This window comes from Amborella trichopoda, chromosome 8, assembly GCF_054954075.1.
Source record: "Amborella trichopoda isolate Santa Cruz 75 chromosome 8, AtrichopodaSantaCruz75HAP2 v2.0, whole genome shotgun sequence".
NCBI classification, from domain to species: Eukaryota; Viridiplantae; Streptophyta; class Magnoliopsida; order Amborellales; family Amborellaceae; genus Amborella; species Amborella trichopoda.
In genome coordinates, this window is record NC_142343.1 from 28,006,118 (window position 1) to 28,033,653 (window position 27,536).

Genomic DNA, 27,536 nt, shown 5'->3' on the forward strand with positions numbered 1-27,536 from the left:
AGTTCTAATTTGATTGTTTATAGCCTAAGCTCTATATAAACTTTTCCATATATATATATATATATATATATATATATATATATATATATATGAAGCCATAACATTATTTGAAAAGAATTAATAAAATTTAAGGTTATGGGCACTCGTTGAACATCATTCACTGGTGTAGGAAAGTGAAAAAGTGCCTTGCATCTTAATCACATCTAGCAAGGGTCGCCAAAACAATTTCGGCTATTGGCATTAAATACATTCCGATATTTTGGAGGAATTTTTATACACCCCGACCACATACCATGTAAAGATGTGTAGTATAGATTATAACTTAAAACAAAAGTAGAAAGTTTCACAAAAAAAGAAAAAATAAATGAATTGTCAAAATTGACTTAGCGTAATAATGCCATGGAGGACAGGTAGCAAAAGCCTCTACCCCTCTTCTAAAATGCCGGTTCTCGTGTGGGTGTTATTTTTGCAACCTTATAATTAACTTAGAAAAATGAAAATAGTCAAGATGAGCTCTCTCTCTCTCTCTCTCTCTCTCTCTCTCTCTCTCTCTCTCTCTCCATATGCATCTTCAAGTGGCTGATTTGATTGACACTATAATCCACCTCGCGTATTGTCCGAGTTTGAGCAGCTACACCTGACTTATATCCTTGGGGTAGCTTCCAAGAACTCTAAGGAATGTCGCAAACTCCTGCAAAGAAATAGTGCTCTTAAGAAAGTTGAATAAGTGAATGGTATAACCAATTTTCATACTAGTAAAAGGGAATATGGCCTATAGGAACTACTTACCCTGAGATGCCTTAGCGCATTTTGTGCCCTCTCGTCAGCCATTGAAGCATCAAAATCGACATAAAAGAGGTAATCAAAGTACCTGAATAAAAATCCCACACAATAGACATGAAATCACTAATTTGGTTTCCTGCAAAACTCAACACTGGGTCATAACCTGACGAGTTATATTCATCATCAGGTTATGGTTTCAGACAGATCACTTAAGAACCTCATTAAGGATAAATGTTGATGTTGTATAGAAGTAATAGTTCAATCTTGAAAATAGAGGAGTCAGAAAATCACTTTGGAGATCCATTACTGCATTCTTCAGGAATGGGAATGTGCAGTGAGTGTTTTCTTCGCGGTCGGCTTTCAATCTGGAAAGATACACTGGATGTCAAAAGGAGGCTACACCATACACAATTTTTAAAAATGGATAATGGATTCAATGCTTGTATGAATATTCTATTGTGTTCGTTTGATCTGATCCGTCCATCCAACATACTGTTGAACTCAATCTGCCTATGGTGTCTCTCTACAGTGAGAGCAATAATCATCTAAAAGAAATGGACAGAAAAGGTAAATCAACATAATACCTTTGTAAGGTTAATCTGCCTCATAGCAAAGACGGCGAGTGCCTTGAAAAGTACCCCGGATCCTTCCTCCAGGGAAAAAACTATGCTCGTCTGATAATTTTGAGATGAAACATTATCCGCCAACAGTCTCGGATCATGCTTATGAGTAGACTATATGGAATAAAATACAACATGAAGGCAAAAAATGCCTATATCATTATGTCTTTACCTTGAATGGCCTGTCCACACCTGGTATTATAGGTTCTCTTGCAAGCATCAGGAATCGAGTGACATTGTCAGAGTCATCCTGTTTTTGAAGATAAAATTCATGTAAAATGTGTTTGAGGGTGTCATTCAAGACTAGTTACTCAAAAATCTCATTTTTGATGGTCACTACCCATATATTAGTGGTAACAAGAATCATAGAAAAGTGACCTGGATGTCTTGTGCAAGAATGTCCAACCCATAAATTTCTGCAGCTCGAGCACTAGCAACAGCACCGGCATCTTGGAGTTCATGGGTGGCAACTAACTATAAAGATCAACATAGTTTTAACAATGATATTCACAAAGATAAACAAACACCCAGATTAATAAGCCGCGAGAACGTCAGTGGAATCCAAAGTAGTAACTGTGTAAATTCAACCTTGCCCAGGTGCAATTACATATCTAATCCAAATCTCAGTGCAGGCAATGATGATGAATACTAATGAAAACTGAAAAGATAAAAATACTCTACATGATGATGAATAGTAATAATAATAACCATAAAAATACTCTACATGACATGGTTTTGATTGATGATTCTAGAGATGGTGTAAACAGTGTTAGAATTTTGGAGGAATGCTTAGAATCTGAACGTTTTAAAATCAGCTGGACTAAAACAGAATATATGGAATGCAATCTTAGCAATGATAGGAACATAAATGAGGAATTAGTAAGATTGATGACCAAGAAATAGCTAAAAAATATTATTTTTGATATCTTGGGTTGATAATCTATAAGAAAAGAGATAGAGGAAGATGTTGCTTATAAAATTAGAGTTGGGTGGAGGACGTGAAGATGTGCTCTAGAGTCTTATGTGATATAAAGCTCGAATGATGATGAATTAGTCAGCTTAATAAATGGTGTCACAACTTTGCAGTTTTACTCATTAAATCTTCATTTGTTTGGTGAATATACAGATCTGCTTTTATAAGTATTTATTGCTAGTGAGTGTTACTCAGCTAGACCAGCAAAGCAAAGGGTAGATCACAATGTAAAAGCCCATCATAAACTCACATGTGCAGCACCTGCAGTGTCATCTACAGCTTCCCTCACAACTCCCAACTTCGTTAGCTTATTCTCACACTGTGAAAGAGCCTGAAATGTAGTTGAAAACTTTCAAAAATCCATCCAATATAAAGCATAATAAAATTCTACAATCTTAAAAAGAAAAGAAGTGCAAAGCTCACTTGAGGATGGCTAAGAACTCTTTTAAGATTCTCAATTTTTACACCTGGGACAGCCAGTAAGCAGTGTCGAACTGCAAATTGTACTTCCCCAACAATGTGCAGTCTATGGCGAAGCAAAAGGTCATAATTGCGGTGAATGCTGCCTCCTAGCGAGTTCTCAATTGGTAAAACTGCTCTGTCAACAAGCCATCGTTCAACAGCCTGGTGAAGGATGACAAGAAGAAGCATAGATACAATATTAGGAAGCTCATGTATCTCTTTTACAGAAACAATATGAATTGAGTATTTTCTGGAACCACAGTTCTGTGTCTGTTGTGCACAAAAAATTTTATCTAAGCCAAACAGTTAATAAACATATATAGATACACGAATAACATTTTAAAAAACTCAAAAGGGCCATGTTGTTCCTCATTGAAATGAGAACTCGGAGGATAAACAATCTCTTGCATGCTCAGAAACAAGTCAAACAATTGAGTTTTTTTATTGGGAGATAAGCTGGAATTGAATCCACAACATGTAATGTTTTTTATTTGTAAGAAATGGTACTTTACACTGTAAATCTTGTGCTTTTTGGAGTACGAAAGTTATGATTGGCTTCAAAAAGGAGCACAACCTGGCCAAGTGGTAGATAGAGATTAAACCAAAGACTCCCAAGTATAGTGTCTTTCTGCTAGAACCTACTAATGTTTGATCAGTTCTCTTAACACAGTGAACTGCATAAATGACTCTGGCCTCAAATTATTCAGGACATTTATTCCATATTAATATAATTTAAGGAAGACAACCTATGATGCATGGATACTTCTAAATGCATGCCGTATCCACAAGTACTTCAAAAACTGTGTAAAATCTTAAGAAACTGATCTATAGTTATGCCCATTGCTGTATCTATGCGTTATAGAATACCACCAGAAAAAGAAGGCAGAGTGATTCTGGAATTAGTGTTCATGGGCATAAAAGTACCTGATCATTACCACAAGGATTTTAACAACATGCCTTTACATCTCTGAAATAAAGAAAGCAATAAAACAGCCAACTTCTTTGAACTGTTCCATCTAAGAGGAAACTAGGACAAATGATTTTAAAAAGCATGTTCCTCGTGGTTTCACTAAAAGATCATAACAACTAAGAGGCCAAAAGATGAATATACCCTCCAAAGATTCAAAACACAAATGATAATCAAAAGACATCATTGCTGAATGAATGTTGATATGGAAAGACCTGGACATCCAAACATTCAAGCTGGACATATTATAAAGCATACAATAGAAGAGAAGGTTTAAAAATTGGGATTGTATACAATGAGACCATTTAGCTTTGATACAAGGTGGTCACAATTACTTACAACCATCCCATGTGAAATTGATAGCTTGGATGTGTCACAAAGTTCAAGAAAATTTCTTTTAAAGTTTGAGCTATGTCAATGGAATAATTGCAGCCACCCAATTTCACATCCAATGGTCTATGCTAATGTGACCATATTGTACCAAAGGTAAATGGTCTCATTCTATACTTTTCCTTAAAAATTTCAATGATGGAAAGACAACAGGCCATCTTCATTCTGAAAGCAAAATCGAAAACAGTAGCATTAAAATACAGAAATAAAGACTATTGGATATCGTTGAAAAAATAGAAGATGGAACCATGAGTAGTATTGAGCTAGTGCCAGGATGCCCCAGCCCAGGCCCGATGTGCCCAATGAATCAGGCCTAGGCCAATTAATGCCATGCCGGAACCCAGAGCAACTGGTAGGGGTTGGCCCAATTGGCCATGCCGGAACCCAGGGCAACTGGTAGGGGTCGGCCCTGGCCTGGCCCAGCCCTGCCCCATCCAAATTGCTTAATCGGGCCAGGCTTGCCCAGCCCAAGCCCTGCTCAGTTTGCTTTTCTCTTTTCCCTTCATCAAGAGCCAGCGTGACTAAGCCCAAACCTGAGTAACATGTTTACTTTTAGTTTGTTCTTTTACCTGTCCCCTATATTAGTAGAGAGAATGTTAAAGAGAGAACAAAGAGATCAGAGAGAGAAAGTAAGAAGGAACCTTATAATTGTAGAGAGAGAAAGAAGGGGTCCTATTTATCTAAGCTCTAAGTCTAGAGAAGGAGAGGGAGAGAGAGGGAAGGATTTTTACCTGAGCTTTTGAGAGTTCTTGAGCAAGAGAAGGTAAATTTCAAATGGATAACCTAGTAAGTGATAAATTGATGTTTGTAAGGTCAGTATTGATTCCATATAGCTTAGTTGTCACTAATCACCACATATTTCTCTCCTTCTATGTTCTCTACTAGATTTTCCTTCCATCACAATCTCTCTCTCAATCTCTCACACACATTTTGAGAACATATCAAACACATCAATCAATACCAAAAAAAAGGCGTAAGAGAACAAGTACTAGCATAACATCCAAAATCCTCTTACAATCGATGAAACAAGCATGTGTCACTAGCTTTAGCATGATGCATCCTCCTGACAAAAAAGTAGCACAAGTAAAGCTATTAAAACAACCATAATCCAAAACTAATAGAGTTCATATGGAATTTTTGCAACAAGAATTCATACAAACAACTTGAACTGTTTTGTTCAGTCACAAAGAAAACCATTCAAACTCATTTGTTGCTTATTCAGTCACAAAGGGGGAATTCGTGCGTCTGTTGATGGAGGCACAGTAGTAGAACATCGAGAGAAACAGCATCCTAGAACCTAGAGAAGATGACTACACGAAACCCATCAGGTCGCAGGGTCCTATCACGCGTCCTCATGGATTTCTTCTGGAGTGAAGGGGAACTTGAGATTATCCTCTTCAGTTTGGTAAAGAGAAAGAAAGAAAAGGTGGGACCCTCGACTGGGCCAAAAATAACTACTCGAAATAAGAGGAGAAGGCTAAAGCAATTACCCCCGACTGGGACAAAAATAACAACTGGAAATAAGAGGAGAAGGCTAAAGCAATTTCATGAACCCCAAACAATTGGTCCATGGAAACATTATGGATGAGATTTCCATGCTGTCTAGAATTTGCCACCCTATGGAAGAAGGGAGTATCCCTACCCCAGATTTGAATCATCTAAAGCACGCGCGCTAGAACCAGTTGATTTCCCCTTTCCTAAGAAGAGTTTCTAAGGAGGAGAGAGCCTCAGCCCTAAGGGTGAAGGCTGTCACATCAAATGGTCTGGATTCTAGAAGTTCTGGATTTCTGCCAGAAGAAAGTTCTTGGCCAAAGAGAAGTTGGAAGTAAGATTTGAGCTCCAAGATTTGATGGATTGTTTAAGAAGTTGAAGCACTGTAAGTAAAAACCAGACCAACCAAACATTGAGAAGGAATTCCACCAGTCTTTGAGTCAAAATCCGGTTCTTCAAGCCAAGCCAACTTAAACCTGAATGGCCTAGGGCCAGAGGTGGGATGGGTTGACATCAAGAAGGATGGGTTTATGGTCAAAGGTTGGCTTGGAAAGAGATCAAGATTTAGTTAGAGTTGGGTCAACAGAGTGGTTGGACCATAGTCGAGGGAACCTTGGGGGTAAGGCCACAGTCCCACCTAGGAACATGATCCCACGATTCCTCTATGAGATCTTTGAAGGAGCTAAATTTAGAGAAATAGGAATCTCACTCCCATAAAGGGGATTTCGGTGTACATTCCTGTAGGATCTTTCCACGGAGAGAAGCTATACTATTAATTAAACTATTGGTCCTCTCCTTGGTATTATAGACTTGTTTCTTTGGAATGTGTTAAACTGTGGTGCATATTGCGTCGTGGTAAACTAGAATTATGGTATTAAAAATCTATTGTTTGATATCATAGCAAGCCAATTTATGGTATTATTAAACCGTATTATTGTAGTAAATAGAGTACTATAACTACGGCATTGGTAATAAGCTATGATGTATGATAATGGAATGAACAGGAATTGACTCGATCCTAATTTTATCATGCATTATTAATTGATCTCATTTTATGTATAATGAAGCTTAGATCCCCCCAAGTCAAAACCTTGATCCAAGTGACATGGGATCTCGCTCCCAAGTATCCTAAGATATATAGCTCACTAACTTGTTGAATGTACAGACATCGATCCTAAACCCAAGGAGCTTCCAGCCTATGGCAGTTCAACATTCCCCAAACCGATCCTGCTCCCGCCTCAAACAACTATGAGTTAGATCATGTGAAATAAGAGCCGAGTGCAGGATTTCCATGAGGTTGTGGCATAGTTAAGAGAACCGTGGGGGTAGAGTGGCATTCTCGCTCCGAAACCTCGATCCCACGATTCCTCCTAAGGATCTCGTAAGGACTCTGGTTTTTCATTTTTGGGATCTCACTCCCAAATAAAGGGGATCACGTTCCAACCATTAGTGGATTCCAGTACTATTTCGAAATTGATCCCTGCTCCTATCAACCATGGTTCAAGGTTTTGGTATATTATAATTTTGGGTTTCATATATGTGAGATTTACTTTAAAAAACAGATGAATCCATTTCCATTTGAAAATAGATCCCCGCTCCCATAAACCATAGTCCAAAGTTTTGGTACATTAAAATCTTGGGTTCCAAGTTTGTGGCTCTCTCTCTCTCTCTCTCTCTCTCTCTCTCTCTACTACGCACATACACACACCTCTCTCTCTCTATTGCACATACACACACTCAACTCTCTCTCTTATGCACACACAAGAGTCACAGAAATACACAAGGAAAGAGCACAAGCGCACACTCAACTCTCTCTCTATTATGCACACACAAGAGTCACAGAAATACACAAGGAAAGAGCACAAGCGCACACTCAACTCTCTCTCTCTCGCTTATGCACACACACACTCGACTCTCTGTCTCTCATGCACACACAAGAGTCACATAAATACATGGGGAAAGAGCACAAGCGCACACTCAACTCTCTCTTATGCACACGCACACAACTCTCTCTCTGCTTATGCACACACAAGAGTCACATAAATACACAAGGAAAGAGCACAAGCGCACACTCAACTCTCTCTCTTATGCACACACAAGAGACATAAATACGTAGGGAAAGAGCACCAAGCGCACATTCAACTCTCTCTCTCTCTACTGCACACATGCACACTCAACTCTCTATCTCTTATGCACACACAAGAGTCACATAAATACGAAAGAACACAAGCACACATACCTGTAGCATGGGAGAGTGAAGTTTGTAGCGTGGGAGAGTTGGGAGGAGCGACCAGATTCTGGTTTTGGGTCCAAGGGTTAATATAGAGGGAGGGGGAATTGAGCGGGGAAGAGGGAAGGTGGCAGGACGGGGGGCGGGGTACGTTGGCGATCTAAGTATGTAGTTGATTAAAATAAAAGAAAAACATCCAATTTGTGTACTTGTAGATTATTTTTTGGATTTATATTTAAGGAATATCTTGGTTGTCCGAGGGACTATGATATTAAAGTTATACCTCTAATGGGGTTTGGAGTATATATAAGAAGAATGCAATACATAAGTATACTATGGACTATCTAATAGAGTGATTTATACTTTTAGCATTTATCAAGTAGTATATAGGCACCTGATGTATCAAATTCTAGTAATATACATTTAATTTGGGGATAATATCTCCATACCCCCAATTTTTAAGTTTCCTTTCACAATAGACCCAAGGTTTTAAAAGATATCTTAGGGCATAAAAATTGTAGATTTTATTTCTTCTAACCCCCTGAACTAATTTAAACCTGTTTTTTTAGGCCAAATAAATCTAAAAAGACGTGCCTTCTTTAAAAGCCATCCTTAGAAACTTCTAGAGAGAGAGAAGGGCTTCATGGAGGTGAGAGGTTATCAGGAGGAGGGATAGAGAAGTGTTTGGAGAAACATGGGAGGAGACAAAGAGTGAGAGACACAGCAAGAGAGAGAGAAAAGTTTGGGATATATAAGTGAAAAGAGAGAAATGATTGAGTTTAGAAAGAGCATGTCTTTCTCACATTTGTTTAGGTTAAAAATAGGTTTAAAGTGGTTAAGGGGTTAGAAGATATCTTTTGAAACTTTGGGTTTATGAATAAATGAAACCTAAAAATAGGGGATATGAAGATATTTTCCCTTTAATTTAATAGAGTATATCATACACATTAGATTTTGGACTAAGGACCATAGACTGAGTAGAAAAATAATGCATACTCTTTAGATTTATCAAGTATAGAGGCATGTGTTGCATAAAAATATAGATCGATGCACTTATTTAAACATAGGATGTCATAGTTATTACATTTTGGACTATGGACCACAGACTATATGATAAAGTTCCTATGGGCCTGTTTGGGTACATGGATTTTAAGGCATGGATTCCTAATATTTTGGATTTTGCCAAAACCACCGTTTGGATTGCTTAATGACTAGGATTCTTAAAATCAGAAAAATCAAAATCATGGAAATAAGACCTACTTTTCCATGATTTCATTTTCACACCAAAACCGATAAAAATTTTGCATTTCCAAGGCCCATGGATTTCACTCATTAGCTCCCTCGACCCGAAACATAGGGAGCATTTGGTAGGTATAAACATTTTAGAGAGAGAAAGTACCTAAATTTTTTAAAGAGAGTAACTATCTCAAATTTTAACTTTTAGAGAGTGAAAGTATATTAAAATTTTAGAGAGAGAAAGTAAGTTAAAATTTTAGAGAAAGAAAGTATCAATTTTTTTAAAGAGATGAACTATCTAAAAATTTTAGAGATAAAAGTTATCTCAAATTTTAACTTTTAGAGAGAGAAAGTATGTTAAAATTTTAGAGACAGAGTATGTTAAAATTTTAGAGAGAGAAAGTACCAAATTTTGTAGAGAGATGAACTTTTTCAAAATTTTAGAGAGAGAAACTATCTCAAATTATAATTTTTAGAGAGATAAAATATGTTAAAATTTTAGAGAGAGAAAGTACAAACTTTTAGAGAGATGAACTATCTCAAAATGTTAGAGAAACTATCTCAAATTTTAACTTTTAGAGAGAGAGAGCATCAAAAAAATTTAGAGAGAAACTATCTCAAATTTAAGTTTTAGAGAGAAACTATCATATTTTAGAGAGAGAAAGTACATGCAAATTTTTAGAGAGAGAAGCTATATCAAATCTTAAGTTTTAGAGAGAGAAAGTATTCTTAAAAATGTAGAGAGAGAAAGTATTCTTTAAAATGTAGAGAGAAAGTATTCTTAAACTTTTAGAGAGAAATTATTATAAATTCTAGAAAGAGAAACTACCAAAAAAAAATTTAGAGAGATAAGAGAGAAACTATCTCAAATTTTGAGCTTTAAAGATAAACTATCTTGAATTTGGAATTTTAGAGAGAGAAAATATATTAAAATTGTAAATATAAAAATTATATCAAATTTTAGAGAGAGAAACTGCTTAAAAATTTTAGAGATAGAAACTATCTCAAAATTATTGGAGAGAGAAACTATCACAAAATTTATATTTTAGAGAGAGAAACTATCACAAAATTTATATTTTAGAGAGAGAAAGTATCTTAAAATTTTGAAGAGAAACAATATCAAATTTTAGATAGAGAAAATACATGAAATTTTTAGAGAGAGAAACAATCTCAAAAAGTTTTAGAAAAAAACTATCTCAAATTTTATGTTTTAGAGAGAGAAAGTATCTCAATAGAGAGAAAGTATATCAAATTTTAGAGAAAGAAACTATCTCAAACTTGAAGTTTTAGAGAGAGAAAGCATCTTACAATTTAAGAGAGTAACTATATCAAATTTTAGAGAGAGAAAGTACATAAAAAAATTTTGAAAAGTAAACTATCGCAAAAATTTTAGAGAGAAGCTATCTCAAATTTTAGCTTTTAGAAAGACAAAGTATCTTAAAATTTGAGAGAACAACTATATTAGATTTTAGAGAGTGAAACTACTTAAAAATGTTTAGAGAGAGAAACTATCTCAAAATTATTGAAGAAGGGAACTATCTCAAGTTTTACGTTTTAGAGAGAGAGTATCTTAAAATTTTAAAAAGAAACTATATTTAGAGAGTAAAGCACCTAAAAATTTTAGAGAGAGAAATTATCTCAAAAATTTTAGATTGACAATTTCAAATTTTATATTTTGGATAAAAAGTATGTTAAATTTTAGAGAGAGAAACTATATCAAATTTTAGAGAGAGAAACTATCTCAAAATTTTTATAGACACACTGTCCCAAATTTTGAGTTTTAGAGAGAAAATTTTAGAGAGAGAAATTGTATCAAGTATTGTTACCAAACAATGGACATGGAAGTGATTGCAAGGAATCCATGAATTTTGTATGGTTTATCCAAACAAGAGATTTGATGAATTCATGACAAAAATCCTTGATATTGAAAATCCATAGATTTTCTTGGATTTCAAATATCTAAGATTTCCTAATTTCCTCCTATATTTCATCAAGTGGCATGTATGCATCAAGTAGCATGTATGCCTAGAAATAAGGCACTACGGATTTATTTAATTAGAGGTTGTCATACACTCATATGTACATATTGGATTTTGGAGCGTGGACCATAGACATATAAAGACAATAAAGTGTTCAGTAGTATTTAGCATTTATCAAGTAGCATGTAAGCATGTGATGTATAGAAATGGGGCACTATAAATTTATTTAATTGGAGGATAGCCTATATATTGGACTTTGGAGGGTGGATTACAAACTACTAGTAAAAATATGATTCAATGATCTTATTTAAACATAGGATGTCATACATATTAGATTTTGGCCTATGGACCACAGACTATATAAAGTGCCTAAAAGTATTCAATATTTATCAAGTACCATGTATGCATGTGATGTATAGAAATAGGGTACTATGGATTTATTTAACTAGAGGATGTCATACATATTGGACTTTGGAGTGTGGACAATAGACCATATAGAAAAGTGCCCAATAGAAGACCTTGGGGCCAATCAATTGAGGACCATGATTCCTATCCTTGAAGAATCTCGATATTCGAACAAGAGGAACCTGTTATAAGACAAACAGAAGCATCGATCCCTTAACCAAGGGATCCCGTACTAGCATTACTTGGCAACCTCAGTTAATATGCAGTGGAGCTTAGTTTCTTGTAAGTCAAAACCTTGCACCTATCGATATGGGATCTCACTCCCATAAACATAAGGATCTCGTTCACTCTCTTGTTCATTGTATGGATATCCCAAACCCAAGGAACTTCCGCAATAGGGCGGTTTGGCGATTCCAGAACCGATCCCACTCCCGATACCGCTCCCGTCTCAAACAACTATGGGTGGTGAAATCTGTGAATTCCATCATAGAGGGAAAAATCCTAGGGCTTTGGTTGGTTTCATGATGTTTCTTGTTGAATTTCTCCTGCTATCACCAAGAGATCTGGGGGCGACAGGACAATCTTAGTGAGTTGGCTCCAAAAGAATCCCCTACAAGAGGCTCCATTAGGACCATAGACTGTAGTAAACTTCCACTTAAAACTATCCTAGGACCGAGAGAGGAAGAGGGAGACCAAGAAGGCACCAATCGAGCCATGGGAAAGAGACTGAAGGGAGAGGTCCCACATGGCCCAAAAACCACAGGAGGCACCATGGACTTCCAGTGCTTCCATTGGCAAGGACGTCTACCCCAAACACTACGAACAAGGGGAGATCATGGCAGGGGGATTTGGTTTCAAGAATGGCCAGCACCTCCAGGGAGAACTAGCATGAAAAGGAGAGGATAGCCCACTTTTTGCAAGGGTCTCCAAGACCCCTAATTTTCCAAGTGAGGCACTTCATTGGCAAACATTAGAAAGAGAAGCCAGATGCTTAGGAGAGTGCTTAGTTAGGGAAAGGTATGGGGGTAGATTTTGGGCATCTAACGTAAGAGAGTGGCTTTCAGACGAGGTCCAAGAGGAGGTTAATGAGTTCATGGAAACCTCTGATACTTACCTTACAGGCCATGGCCTGGAGTTGATCCGCTATACCAGAGGGGGACCCAGCAAAGGAGAAGCCTATGGTGTCCGGCATTTCATCAGTTTATTAGGTTATTGAAAACAATTTACCTTACTCTCTCTCAAGAGCTTAGTCAAGGATCTCTCTCTCTCTCTAGACTCTAGAGCCTAGATAAAGATGACCCCTTCCTTTTGTCTCTAAAATCATAAATTTCCTTCTTTCTTTCTCTACACATTCACAATCTCTTTTTCTTCCACTTGCACTCTCTCTAGGAATATAGGAATAGCTAAAAGAGCAAATAAAAATAGGCATAATACTCAACTTAGCAGGTTCGTGCCAGCAGGCCCTAGCCCAAATAACAAACATAGGGAATAAGGGGAAAAAAGCAACAAAAGAAATCAAACATTATATGAGGCTCAAGCAGGGCCAACCCAACTCGATTAAGCTATTAGGGTCGCGTCTGGCTCGACCACAAGCAAGTCAAGCCTAACCAATTAAGTAATCAGGCCCGGGCTAGGGCTGGCTGAATCCAAACCCAACCCTAAGCTTCAAATGGCATACCAACTCCAATTCCTGATTAGTTGAGCTAACATCCATAACTTAAGCAACATCAAGGTCGTGTACATGTATACCATTATAATAGGATTCCAATTGTTCTCACACAAGACATTTTCCATAAAGCTCTAACAATTGTCACCAAGGGAGCTTATATCTTGAGATTGCATGCAAAACACACTCCAAATGAGTATGCAGAATGGTTTAACATCACACAAGGCATGTTGCTCCAAGCACTTTTCTGTACAAACACTGATGTACTTCATATCGAACACGGAATTCAATCATTCATAACATGATGAATACGACTTACATCATATTCATTTTTTCATCGAGGTAAGCATCAAATGCTCTGGCCAAGCATGATGTATAGCAACCCTTACATAAGGCAGTCTCGCATCCACCTCCGTTCCCCCTATCCCTTATTCTCATCCTATAGCTCCTTCCCTGCCCTCCCCTCTCCACCATCCCTGGGTCTCAACCTTATCTCTATTAAGCGCAATTGAACCACCAACCAAAAAAGTAAACTACTCTCGACCCTCATTGCTGTCTTCCATCCCTATCGGGATGATACTAGAAGTATTGAAAGATGGACCTAACGAGATTGGAAGGAACCTGAACTTGGTTGCATTAACCTCTCAGATGGGACCATTCTTTTCTACTTCAACTCCAAAAGTCGTGTCCTACAGGCATTGCAGTGTCCACCCCCCTCTCGGTTTAGGAAAGCTACTCTCTCTTCAACACTGGCCACAGAACCTAGGTGCTTTCAAGAAGCAAAAGGTTTGGCTTCATGCATCCCATATCCCTCTTCACCCCTAGAATCCCGACACCTTTAGGCTTATAGAAAATGTCTGCGGCTCATTCATCACAGTCCATTGGAAATCCTCCGAGTTTCTTCCCATGGGCACTATCATCCCACCCAAAATTTGGCTTGAGATTAAGGGCCACTTCTTCTGCATCCTCAACCCCTAGGATGTTGCCTCTCTGCCCTCCATCCGCCATGTGCAACCCCCACGATGGACCATTATCCCTGGACTACGGTTGGGCGATGCCGCAACAATTGCTCAGATCATAGGCATAAAAGGTCAAATCAGAGGGCCCACGGTCCTGCTAATCCCTTGCCTCAAAATTTCCCTCAACCCCATACAGATGTGATCCCTTCGCAGGTCCCCAGAACATCAGCCCAACCCACCCCACTCAAGAACCCAACACGTATCCCCTATCTACCATACCGACACTGCTTCCTCCCCTCTCCTCTCCCTTTCTCCCTCCTCTACATCCACTTGCATGTTATACCGGCATCGCTCTCCATCTCCCGTCCACCCCACTCTCTCTCTCATCCTCTCTCTCTCCAACCCATGTGTCTCACCCCGGCGATTGTCGCCACATACCCCTAGCTACCCCCCTCAGCCGACACGCAGCCTCCTTGTTAGGTGAACTGCCGCTCTCCCCCATGTCAGTTCCCTCTTCACCCCTCTTGCATGTTGAACCTCCCAAAGCTGCCTCCCGATCTCTCTCCTCCCTCTTGACAGCTACACCAATCTCAATCGTCCAACCCTCAGCTCCCCAACGTGAGGCACTTAACCCTAAGCATCTCCGCCCTCTCTCTTCCTCACTTCCTCCTCTGGCTTTCCTTTTTCCCCATCCCCTATTCTTTTTATTCCCTCCCTTTACCCATTTGATTTCGCTCCTTTTTCTTCTTCCCCTTCTCAACCATCTGAGGATGTCTCTCCTCACCCCTTTAGCAGCCCATTCCTTGCTGGTGAGTTAGCTCTCCCCCTCGCATAGATCCTGCCTTAGAAGCCATCTTCATCCCACCGGAGCACCAGCCCTAGCTCAGAAGACTTTGTTTTCATGGAAGGCGAACCCCAGAAGGTGACAACTCCCCTCTCCTCAGCCACCATGGTTCGCACTTCGGATCTCATTCCTTCCTCTCTAGAATCAGCTTTCAACGACTGCACCACCACTGCCCTCCTCCTTGCTGGCCCCATTCGAAGACATAACTGGACTTCTCCTTGATCCCCAAGGGACAAACAATCCTCCACCCCCTCTTCCCCCACCTTCTGGGGTCGACCCTCACCTAATCCCGTCATTCCCTTTTTCCCCAGCTTCTTACCAGGTTTTTCCCCAACTTATCCCTGCACCTTCACCTGCTTCCTCGTCCCCTTCTTTCTCCACTTCCCATAACATTCCATACCTTCCACCCATCCCTCACCCCATTACACCTTCAACCCTTTCACTCTCCCTCTTTCTTCAACCCCTCAACCTCTGCTCCCTTCATTCCCCCTATCTTCAGGTCTTCCACAACCTTTATTCCACCTTCTCCAGCCCTCTTTGTTTGGTCCCTTACCTTAGCTTCTCAACCCAATCCCTTTCACCCTGCAAGTGGCTGGCTTTTACCTACCCCCACTATTTGGAGCCTCCCTTCACTTGGGGCCCCACTCTCTCCTTAGCCCCCTCCCTGTCGGCATCCTCCCCTCCCCACCCCACCTCCTATCCCTTTCCCTACCTACCCCCTATCCTTGGCCTTCACTAATTTCTACAACCCCGCACCCCGAGCCGCAATACCTCGTCCACCAAAACCTCGCTCAGATCATTACAATCCTTCTACCTCCCCTTCACCCCCTGACCTCAACCCTCTCACCTCTGAGCATCTCCTATGCCTCCACCCTGCCCCCTCGACCTTCCCCATCCTCTACTTGCCCTAGCCTCCCCAAGCCCACAACCCCTCCCTCTGAAAGTGTCTTCCCTCCCCCTCTTTAAGCCAACCCATCAATGTAACCTCTCCCATGGGCCTCTTATGAAGTTAGCCCTTTTAACCCCCCCCTCCCCCACACACACACACACACAATCGATGGACTCCAGATTTGTGGAAGACATGGATGTAGCTCAAGGCAATATCCACGAAGTTCCCAAAATCATGGACTTTCACTATGATAACCTTAAAGGACCCTTCCATGCTTTCTACAAGGCGAAGGCCCAAACCAGAATCACGGTAAGCCACAAAGGCAAAAGAGAGCTTTCAAAATTGCCATTCAGGGACAACTACGACCAGGTTGATCCCTCGCCATCCTCAGTTGGCTCCACTTCTGCCCTTATCCTATTAGAAGGACACCTTCTGAGACGCTCCCCTAGAGGCATCTCCCTCCCAACCCCCAATCATGTTGATCCTCTACTGGAATATCAGGGGACTAGGACACCCTAAGAAGCACAATGCAATCCGTGACCTCAGCTGCAAACTTTCTCCCTCTATCTTAGCTATTACTCAAACCAAACTCCCCCTCCGTTCTTTTCCCATCATTCAGCAAGTGTGGGGTTAGAGACCCTGCCAATGGGAAGCCATGGCTATGGCCGAGGCCTCAAGGGGGATTTGGGTTATTTGGGACCCAACTATCCACGCCCTACAATCCTCTAATGTAGCCCTCTTCTCTGTGACAGTGGCCCTAATTAGGACCTCTAATAGCCTCCCATGGAAGTTCATCAGGGTCCATGGCCCTAATTCGAAGAGTGTCAGAGGCCAATTATGGGAAGAACTAGACATAGTAGCATCATTCCCCCATCCTAGTTCGTGCTTGAGTGGTGACTTCAATGTCACTCATTGGTCCTACGAATGCAAGACTAGTTCAAGAATAACCCAATGGATGCTTGATTTCTCAAACTTTATATCCATAAATGACCTCTTTGATGTTCCTCTTCAATGTGCTCAATAAACCTGGTCGAACCACTCTTTGACCCCTTCTCTATCTAAACTTGATTGTTTTTTGTTCAGCATCGAGTGGGATGCTACTTTCCCTGGTTCCCATGGCTCTGCACACCCTAAATCCACTACCAACCACTGCCCTATTTTGCTGGATACCCAACCTACAACCAGAGGGCCCAAACCTTTTCAGTTTGAAATGGCGTGGTTAGAGGAACCCCACTTACTCTCCCTTGTTCCCACCTGGTGGAACTCCTCCCCCTTCATCCATGGTAGGGTGGGATTCAGGCTTCAACCGAAACTCCAACTGCTAAAACTCTCCTTAAGTAATGGAGCAGTCACCTTCCAGGAATTTTTGCACCCAGAGAGCCACTCTGCTTCAGTCTATCCAGGGCCTCAACCTCATTGAGGAAGATAGACCTCTTAGACCTCCCAAGTGAATCCAAAGGGCCCAACTGAATATCTGATCCACAAACCCGCTCAAGTAGAAGGTGCCATCATTGATTTCTTCAATCAACTTTTTTCTACCCCTCCTAGTCCGAAACCGAGAATGGTAGACCTTTCTTTCCTCCCCCTCTTCCCTGACCAATCCTCTTGACTAGAGCGCCCCCCTTCTTTGAAGAAGAAATCCTCACAGCTGTTAAATACCTAGGTCAAGACTGTTCTGGGTCCTAATGGATTCCCGGTAGCCCGTTCAAAATTTTCTAGGACTCCTTCAAAGACAATATTCTTTCCTCATTAAGGAATTCTTCCCCAGGGGCATCGTCCATAGAGCAATGAATGCTACCTTATTTGCCCTCATCCCTAAACTTGAGGAAGCAGAAGAGCTGAAGGACTTCCACCTTAGAATCATCAACACTTCCTACAAGATCCTATCCAAGGTCCTGGCTACTTGCCTTAGGGAGGTCCTCTCTTAGGTCATCTCCCCTTCCCAAGGGCTTTTGTCAAAGATAGACAGATACTCAATGGTGCACTTTTATAGCCCACGAATGCATACACTCCAGGCACCTCTCAAAATTACCTGGGGTCAACGTCAAACTCGATTGGGAGAAAGCATACGACCATGCGACTGGTCAGTCTTGGACGGGACCCTTTGGAGAAGGGGTTTGAAGAGTAATGGCATACCTGGGTGAGAGGTTGCATATCCAGTCCATGCTTCTTCCTTCTAAACAATGGATCCCCTAAAGACTTCTTCCTCTTCTCGATGGCCTCGGGCAAGGGGATCCCCTATCCGCTTTCATGTTCGCCATTGTTGCAGAAGTGTTTAGCCAATCCATCACCTGCACGATCAATGCCGGGCTTTTGAATGGCTTTAAGAGTGGGCCCAAGGGCCCAGTTGTCACTCACCTATAGCACGCGGACGACACCCTTATCTTATGCAGAGCATCTCATCAAGAGTTAATTATCTTTTGATATTCCTTAAATGCTTTGAGTTTGCAACTAAGTTCAAGGTCAATGTTGCCAAATCTAAGATGATAGGGGTGGCCTTCGATCTCCAATCTACACAACACTTTGCCACAACCTAAGGCTGTCAGGCTGAAGCATTGCAAACAACCTACCTAGGACTGTCTCTCTGTATTGGCAAGCCAAAGAAAAGACACTGGGCTCATGTCATAAACAAGGTTGACCACAAATTAGCACACTAGAAGAAACGCTTTCTCTCGTCGGCTGGTAGTGTTATACTCATCAAAGCTACCCTCTCTAACATCCTTGTTAACCATATGTCCCTCTTCCACATGCCCACAGCAGATTTCCACTGCCTTGGGCAATTGATGCGAGACTTCCTTTGGTCATGAGAGGCTAATAGCACACAGATCCATCTCGTTTCATCGAACAAGGTGAGTCAACCCAGATGTTGCAGAGCCCTTGGGATCTGCAATTTGAGAAAGCACAACTCAGCCCTTGGCAAATGGTGGTGGCGTTTGGCCACTCAATCCAACCAACTATGGATGTAGGTCCTTCGGTAGAAATGCCGCCTCGATCCCTCCAAGTGGATTCTTGATTGTAGGGCCAATAGCAAATCCTTGGGGGCCTGGAGATCCACACTCTCCTCACTAAGCCTCCTTAAGAATTTGATTAATTTCCACCCTAGGGAGGGTAGTCGAAATCAAGTTCTGGTCGGACCTTTGGTTGGCCGCACACCCTTAAAGACGTTTGCCCTTCCGCCTTTCTGCTCGTATACAATTGTCATTTCAGCATCATCCCGTGTTTGGAACCCCACTTTTCAGATACCCTTAACTAACCTAGAGTTTGTGGAATTTACTCATCTTTCCTCTCTTCTCCACAACTACTTCCTTGCCCCTCAGGGTCCAGAACTTGTTATCTGGTGTCCCTCACTTTAAGAGTCTTTTCAATCCCTTCTTTTTACCAAAGGCTCCTACTACCACCCACCTTCCCATTATCCCCCACTTCCATTGTTGCTCAGTCCTGGTCATCCATTGCACCCCCTAAAATCCAAGTCTTTAACTAGATTGCCTTGTTCGAAAGAGCCCTTACGGTGAACCAGGTCCAAAAGACCATTCCCAACACATCATGTGCACAGCCAATGAGGAATGCAACTCTCATCTCTTCATTCACTGCCCTCCAGCTATGGAGCCATGGGCTGCTATCCTCCAACTTTTTGGTTGGCAATGGATAACTCCCAAGTCCTTATTTTTGAGTTCCTCCAACCCTTCCCCTGGCCCAAAGCTGGTATACTTTTGGAGGGCATCGGTGGCAACAACTCTTTGGATCATTTGGACCGAAAGAAATAGTCGAATCTTCCAAGGTGAAAGAACCATGCTTGACAAAATTAAATCCTTGGTCATTTTTTAGGCGACCAACCACAAATACTTCAAGTGAGATAAGTGCTCTGCATTTACTCAAAATTGGCAAGCTTTGCTTTTTTCAAGACAGCTGCCCATCCCTCGGGCTTCTCTATGGAGGCCTCCTGAATTAGGCCAGATGAAGCTGAATTTCGATGGCTGCTCCCTTGGCAACCCTGGTCCTACTGGCATCGGAAGTCTAATCAGCAATCATGAGGGCCAGATTTTAGCTTCCTTCTGCAAGCACATCAGTCACTCGGACTCGCAATCAGCTGAGGCTTTGGGCCTCCTTGAGGGCCTCAAACCTTTGAACCCCCAGTGGAACCCAATTCTAATCATCGAGGGAGATACCAAGAATGTCATTCGCTGGGCATCAGGCTCTTCTCCCTGCCCCTGGACTCTTGCTCACATTTTTTATGAGATGCTCACATTTGCAGGCCTATGGTTGTCTCATGGAAGTGTAATTGGCAGAGGTCGACATCCTAGCTAAAGAAGGAGCACTCAACAACCCCACAGCATGAGCCTTGAGGCCCCCCTTCCCTATCTTCTTGTGGTTGTCTAGAAAAATCTTCATGGATCCTAATGTATTTTGGAGGGAAGGATTACTTTTTTTTGACCCCCTCTCCTTTTTCTTCTACTCATCTTCTCAGTGATTTTTGTATAGGGCTACCTATGGGAGGTAGTTTTTGAATAGAGCTCCCAATTATAGGTAACCTTATTTTTTTATAGAGCTTCCCGTCTGTGGGAAGCCTATATTTTGCAAATTTGTACTTCACTCCTTACTCAATAGAAAAGTTAACACATTCAAAAAAAGGTTCTATTCAGCACTAGGAAGTCTAACAATTGGGGGGCGGGAAGATGGAATTAACTATCCATAATCTTGATATTTGCATTAGCTCAAAGTTTCTTGATGATTAGGTGTACTTTTACATCGTAGACATGCATTATTTAGGTTGTCAAATACACATACAAATCTCTGCTTTCAAATTAAAATTTTAAAAAAGTTGTTTTGACATCAATCTGAAGCAAGGAGTCATAATTAGCCTTTGATATAGTACTACATAAAATATTCAGGTTTGCAGATGAGAGGAGATTTACTTCTATATTTGATGACCATCCTTAGCCTAGAATTTGTTGCTCCCACATGCAACACCCAACACTTAGTCCTCATAGATCTGTCTCAATGAAGGCCATCATAAAAACGACCATGCACACATCAATATGTGTTCCTGTTGCCTATGATATCACTGGGTGTCACAAACCCAAAGTTCTTGATACATGACTTGCTTCCTCTTTTTCTCCAAACATCAATTTTATTCATGTCCTTCATTAATGTCGTCCAGAGAAAGACATGAATGAAATGGTAATTTGAGGCTGACCACTGCCTTGGGTGAACATGCTGCTTGAGTGTCTCGTACATTTAGAGAGAATGACACGAGCAAACCAAAAAGTTCAAGAAAAATCATGATAAGAGCCTTCATTCAATGGATAAGCCATAACATAGCAAAATGATGATATCACTGGCAATTAAAACCATGAGGCAGGCAGTGTACACAGGAAGATCAATGATATCACTGGTAATTAAAACCATGAGGCAGTGTACCCAGGAAGATCAATAAATTGGCAAAACATGTTCTAATACTTTATTGCAATTAAACATGTGCACAGGAAAATGAATAAGCCTTGAAAAGATGGGAAGAGGATCTATGGTTCGGCAAACCTCTCATTACATAATATAATTGTACAAAAGTCCAAACTAACCTTGGACATATATACAATCACAAAAAAGTCCTGGAGTAGTAATGATACAATTGAACATATATTCTTGTGCATACATAGGATGGTGTATAAGGAACTAAGGACCTTTTGGGTCTTCTTTCAATTTGTTCATTGGATCATTTGTACTCTTAGGACTTTACGTAATTTTACATATGGCAAGAAGTTAATTTGATCTTATGCAATATGTGGAACCTAATTAGACATGTTCTCAGTTTATGAAGCTTTGTTTCTTCCATTTCACTTAACAAAGGTTACAACATGCTTGATTGATTGATTGGCTGATCCATCTTCTCATGTCATTGAGAAAAAAAAAAGTATCACATCATGCTTCTACTCATCAAGGGTATCAACAGCGCCATAACATCAAAGGGCAGGATCACCTTTTTCGAGATTTATGGGTGGCACATGCAAATATCCTTACACATTAGAAAACACACATCAGCCCCTCCGCCTAGACCCACAGGCTCCAAAGTATAAAGGCACCTTTTTACAGATTGGAAGATTGGCCACTTTCACTATCAGCTGCACTTAAGACTGTTCCCCATGCTTCCCCACTCAAGACCATTCACAAGTCAGTTCACTCCATGAAGCATCTCCACTGGTACCTCCAACAATTTGCCCTCCCCCTTCTCTCCTTAAATGAAACAAAACTTACCTCTTTTCTTAGTTAGAAACAAAGTTTTCTTTCCTTGGAAGACCCTTAGTCCAAGTATTTTAGCTATATTTAATATATTTCTTAACCCTCTCCTCTACTCCATCATGAAAATTGGTCTTCGTCTCTTACTCATCTTTTTTTACTTTACCATGGAAAAGTCTCTCAGTCAACTTTTGCTAGTGGGAATCCCAACTAGTTAATAATATTAAACTATCTTGAGAACCAAGTCTTAAAATTACTTTACTTAAAGCAAATTGGAGTTGTTACCTCAAGTTTTTCCATTTTGTCATAGCTTTCATCAAGGGAAGAAACAAGATAAGTTATGTCAAACTGATACTGATAAAATTCAGCAGACTCATCTAGTTGATCTACATTTTTTGATCACATTAGCAAAATTTCATTAAAATGGGTTGGCTTTGCAATAAATTGGAGTAACAAATCCAATATGCTCTGTAATTTATTCACCACAGCTGAAGAAATTTGGGAAGCAGTTCAGTACAAGTTTACTATAAAGAAAACGTGGTCAGAGCCTATCATCCTAAGCATAGATATGTCACCAAATGTAAGAGGACCAACCACACAGTGGAACCATGCACCGCAAATTGCAACATAAATGATATCTTGTAGGAGTTGGAAATGAGGCCTCTAAGCATCACATATTTAACTTTCTAGCTGAAGGCTGGAAAATGATATCAGATAGTCTACAATCAGATACTTGTCCACGAAGGGCATAGTTCCAGAATTATGAACACAACATTGGACATGGACGTTGAGAGAAAACCCTGGCCATCGTCGTGCTTGATTCTAGTGTAAATGGAAAAAATTTTCTCATTGCGATCATCTAGGACACATAAAAGATAAGTGTCAGAATCTACATGGGACACTAGCAATACCACCAGAAGTTCCAACCACCATTAAGAGTTCTTACCAACGTTATCAAGGCAGTACCGGTTAATGAACTGGTAAGGACGCTCGTTTGGTCAAAACCAATAGCCAGCTTACTGGATGAATGGGTCTACATACATACATGGATACAGACATACTACCATACAAATAACCTGGTCCAGTTGGTTATGGATGATAGGTTCGACTGGCCGGATCAACAAGTTCGACCAGTTCTAATAGGTTTTCCAGATCAATGTCAAACTGGACTAGTTTCAGGCCTAGATCATGATTGAACTAGTCGATCTGGTCCAGTCTTTACAACCAATGGTTTTTACTCAGCTTGGCCATGGAATTCGGCAACCGCCTTGGCTGTGTTACTTCGGCAAGTCGACTGCCCCAAATCGATGCTGAGCTCAAAAATGGCAAATGGCCAAACCAGTTAAAAAAAAAAAAAAGAGGAAAAACCCTTTAAAAAATGATAAAATAAGAAGAAAAAAAATGATGAACAATAGAAAACGTGTATACAACATGAGAAAATTTTCAAAAAGTAGAAATATAAAAAAAAAAAAAAGAATTCAACATCATTTTGTCAGAAAAATGAGAAATATATAGAAAATAAGAAAAAACTTTGAAAAATATAAAACCTTAAATAGTATACAGAAAACTAAATATAACTCATTTATAATTGATTAATCAAAGATCAAATCAATTATAAATTAAATCTCGTTACATTTGTATAAAATTTATATTGATTACCTATCCACGTGTTTGGGAGGCACCTGAACAAGGATAACCTGCAGAGCCCGAATTACTTGCCCAAGTTGCAGAACATTATTTACAACATTCGTTATTACCACCCAATATACCCTATTGGACAGCTCTTCTCAGCATATCAGACCTCTTATATAGCTGGAATCAGAAATCCTCCTCCATCTTCTCGGCACACCCAAACATTGCCTTTTCTCTCCTTGCCCATGATAGGTAGAACACTAAAACCCATATCTTTCCACATATCTTTCCAACTTTCCAAACCTCAGGAGATTTCCTCAACCATTGGCCCAAACATCCTGTTTCATACTGTTGGCCATACGCATTTAACCCTGTCACTTGCCCTACGTAATGTCTTAAATGTCCATTTGTTTCCTCTTAACCTATCACTAGACTGAGCATTCTCTATCCCAATAACAGTTCTCCACCAGAAAGACTTTGCCAACACCAATCGAAACCATATGCTCCACTGCCTATGACCATCAACTAAACAATTTCCTTCTCAACCTAAGACAATCCTTTATCACCTGTTTCCAAGAATAAGAAAAAAGAAGGAAAACTTTTCCTCTAAACCCCTCAAGTCTCATCATTATTATGCCCTCCCCCAACCCCCACCACCCCTGCATCCTTATTTTGGAAACAATCTTGTAAACAATCATTGATGACTCTCATGACTACCCTCCATCATTTCACTTTATACCGATTCAGATTTTACCATGGACCATCCAAAGCTTCAAATACTCTAGACTACAGCACCACCAATCATGAACAAAAAGCTTATAATATCAATCACAAAGCATACAAAGTAAGGAAGATAATCACTAAAGCAACCGCCTATCAGTATCTAGCACCATAGCTAGTGATTGTAGAGGACTAGGTGCAACCATACCTCCCAGAAGAAGGGTCCAAGAGTCAAGTTGCTCAACAAGACCATTGCAGCAAGCTGCGTGTGTGGGAGTGCGTCCATGTGTGTATGAGTGTGTGTGCATGCGTGCATTTGTGTGTGTAAGAGAGAGAGAGATAGAGACAAAGATTGATGTGGTTTCTGGTAATGCCATAATGGCAGGTCAATTTCTAAACAACTAAATTTTGTGATTATTACCTGAGTTTGCATGACATGTTGGTAGGGCCTCTAGAATTTCTTCATAGCACTCAATTTCAAAATATCAATAAGAAACATTTACAAATCCATGAAATACACATTTAAATATTCACAGAATATCTATTACGTGCTGAAAGTTTAGGTTTCAACATAGGTGGAAAAAGGATCAACTAGAGATTTTGGGAGCACATTCTTCACTATGATGCTACAAATGTTGGTTTCAAAATTCAGGATTTTAAGACCAAGCATCTACCTTTACCATGCCTTCAAAAGTTGGAGAGTTTGAATTGTAACAACTTAGAGAAATATGGGTTTTGTATAGTTTTACAAATAAATCCAAATGCTAATAAAAAATTATAAAGGAACCACCACAGATATATGAAATTAACAAAAAATACTCACACCAAAAGCAGTTTCAAACTGTTCACAAGGAACGGCTTCACAATTGGGGTAGGCTTTTGCAGCCGCAGCTTCGCTGTAGGCACCAGGAACACCCTAAAATTCACACAAACATAGCCATAACTAATCAAATGCTTAAAACACATACCCTCAAAACATAGAACACGCAACAAAGAAACCAAATTCACAATCCCAACCTGGTAAGCTACTCGTAGTCGAGACCCTCGATTGACTGACCCTGACAAATCAGTCACCGAAAGAGGCCCTACAACCCAAAAAAGAGTGAACGGTGGACCATTTTTATTGAAAAAGAAACAATCATATAAGAAATCCTTCCTAGAATTCATTGAAGTCAAGTAAAATAGCATCGAATGTAATTACTCGGCAACGAAACAGATTCTTTTGGAGCAGGTTCATCAGCGAACAATCTCTGCAAGTCTAGAGCTCTGGTTTTGGAAGAGTCTTCCAAAGGATTATCACCATGAATGGAGGTCATTACCATTACAGAGGTTTTCCTCACCTTGGGCCTGATACGAGAAGGGAGACTGATTGCGTTTTCTGGTCTGGTGCTCAAAGTTGAGAGCTTTGGGCTGGAATCAGCGCAAGGTATAAATCGGCTGAGGGTTACGGATGAAGACGCCATTGCAAAGCGTGGATCGTACCTCGAGAAAGCAACAGAAAAAGAGATTTAGTCCAGAAGAAGCCACAGAAGAGAGAGACTGGAAGCAAGAGAGAGAAGGCTTTCGATTTGCAGAAGCCAGAGAAGAGGGAGAGGTTTTCTGCAGGAGGTTAGCGCGTTGAATTGCATAATTTAGCAGAAGATACAGGAGTTCATGGGCACGGATCGAAACCCGCGTTCTACAAGTGTTTGATACGTCGGGGAACGCATAAGTATATGTACTTCCCCAAAGCATCACATCCGTTTTTTAAGCGCATGTACTTTTTATAGGGAGTACGATGTATGAAAGGATGAGATTTCTATGCGTAAGCCGACTCATATGTACACATAGAGTCCCTATTTATTTTAAAAATATAATTTTTGTATCTAATTTTTTTTTATATAGATTCGTTCTTTAGGCCTAGGTGATCATAATATGAAAATAAAAATAATTTTTTTAAATTAAAAATACCTTTTTGTCATTGTTTTTCTTATACTATCCATATGCTACTCATGTTGTACAACGTTCATCTCTAGCATGGACATTTAACGATAGGCAAGTCAGCATGCTTTTGCGCCCACTTGCTGAAGATCTGGGCTTCGTTGTTCATGCAAATGCTCTTGCTCACTCACGGTACACTTTTTCTTTTCCGACAACGAAGTAAAAGCCTGATATCTAATCAATTCCCTATATTTAATATTTTGGTATTGTTTTTTTACACCGTCCATATATTGTACGTGTTGCACAACATCCATCTTTAGGATGGACATTGACCGATCAGTTAAGTCAACAGGGATTTGTTTTTCATGCAAATGCGCTCGTTGACTCACACTACGTTTTACTTTTTCGAACAAAAAAATAAAAATAAGTAAAGGATAAGTTTTTTAATGTTCCTCTTCAACATAGAAGTTCTATCCTCCCCTTATCCAACCGTTCATTTTTTAATGGAGGGCTAAGATTGCTCCAGTTACAATGTCACATCTCTACACTGTTTTATTTTTAATTTTTTTATAAACTATTTTGACACCAAATTTTGGACGTCCATTCATCTATTAAACTCGCACTAACAAAAAATATAAAAAATATAATTTATATAAAATAACCAAAATACTCCTGAAAGATTCAAGAGGTATTTTGGTCATTATATTTTATCGAAAAATTATTGTTAATATTTTTTATAAGTGCGCCCCAATGAGAAGATTGCACGTACCAAATTTCATATTCAGAAAATTTGTATTAAAAAAACTAAAAATAAAGTACTTTGAGACGTCGGATTTAAGATCAAACGGTGAGTAGCTCTCAGGACAAAAAATGAACAGCTGGATGATAGGGGAGGATAGAACTTCTATGTTGTAGGGGGAACATAAAAAGCTTTCCCAAAAGTAAAAGCCTTACATCGAATCAATTCCCAATATTTAAGATCATTATTTAATATTAAACATCAAAAATTGATTTGTGAGAGAGTAGGATGAGAGAGAGCGGGATAAACATCAAAAATCTCCATGATGGCTCTAAAACTTTTGAAGTTCAAAAAATGTACAGATCTTAGGGATCGGTGAACAATTATTGTTAAGGAGAAA

At 39.9% G+C, this 27,536-nt stretch overlaps 1 protein-coding gene across 5 annotated transcripts; it reads right to left on the reverse strand.

Annotated features, from left to right (window-relative positions):
- Positions 1 to 289: 289 nt before the first annotated feature.
- LOC18433085 (arogenate dehydratase 2) lies at positions 290 to 26,288 on the reverse strand. Of its 5 annotated transcripts, XM_088874649.1 has the most exons (13): positions 25,818 to 26,159; positions 25,495 to 25,562; positions 25,301 to 25,393; positions 20,808 to 21,108; positions 5,211 to 5,258; positions 2,800 to 3,000; positions 2,627 to 2,707; positions 1,782 to 1,877; positions 1,576 to 1,653; positions 1,368 to 1,457; positions 1,075 to 1,148; positions 790 to 871; positions 290 to 691 (listed from the first exon to the last, which is right to left on the reverse strand). In XM_088874649.1, exons 5-13 carry the CDS (start codon positions 5,226 to 5,228, stop codon positions 632 to 634), a joined length of 780 nt encoding a protein of 259 aa, XP_088730775.1. In that variant the 5' UTR covers positions 5,229 to 5,258; positions 20,808 to 21,108; positions 25,301 to 25,393; positions 25,495 to 25,562; positions 25,818 to 26,159; the 3' UTR covers positions 290 to 631. The 5 variants fall into 5 exon arrangements, 4 of the variants coding, with proteins under 4 accessions (XP_088730775.1, XP_088730777.1, XP_088730774.1 ...); XM_088874651.1 differs by lacking the exon at positions 20,808 to 21,108 and having other exon boundaries at positions 25,818 to 26,215; XM_088874648.1 differs by lacking the exon at positions 20,808 to 21,108 and having other exon boundaries at positions 25,679 to 26,212.
- Positions 26,289 to 27,536: the final 1,248 nt, after the last annotated feature.

Excerpts from the sequence above, each read along its gene's own strand:
- LOC18433085 (XM_020666505.2), bottom strand. The coding sequence starts at position 25,940 with ATGGCGTCTTCATCCGTAACCCTCAGCCGATTTATACCTTGCGCTGAT. Across the intron at positions 1,878-2,626 it reads ACACTGCAGGTGCTGCACAT|TTAGTTGCCACCCATGAACT; the intron begins GTGAGTTTATGA and ends TGATCTTTATAG. Across the intron at positions 692-789 it reads ATGCGCTAAGGCATCTCAGG|GAGTTTGCGACATTCCTTAG; the intron begins GTAAGTAGTTCC and ends ATTTCTTTGCAG.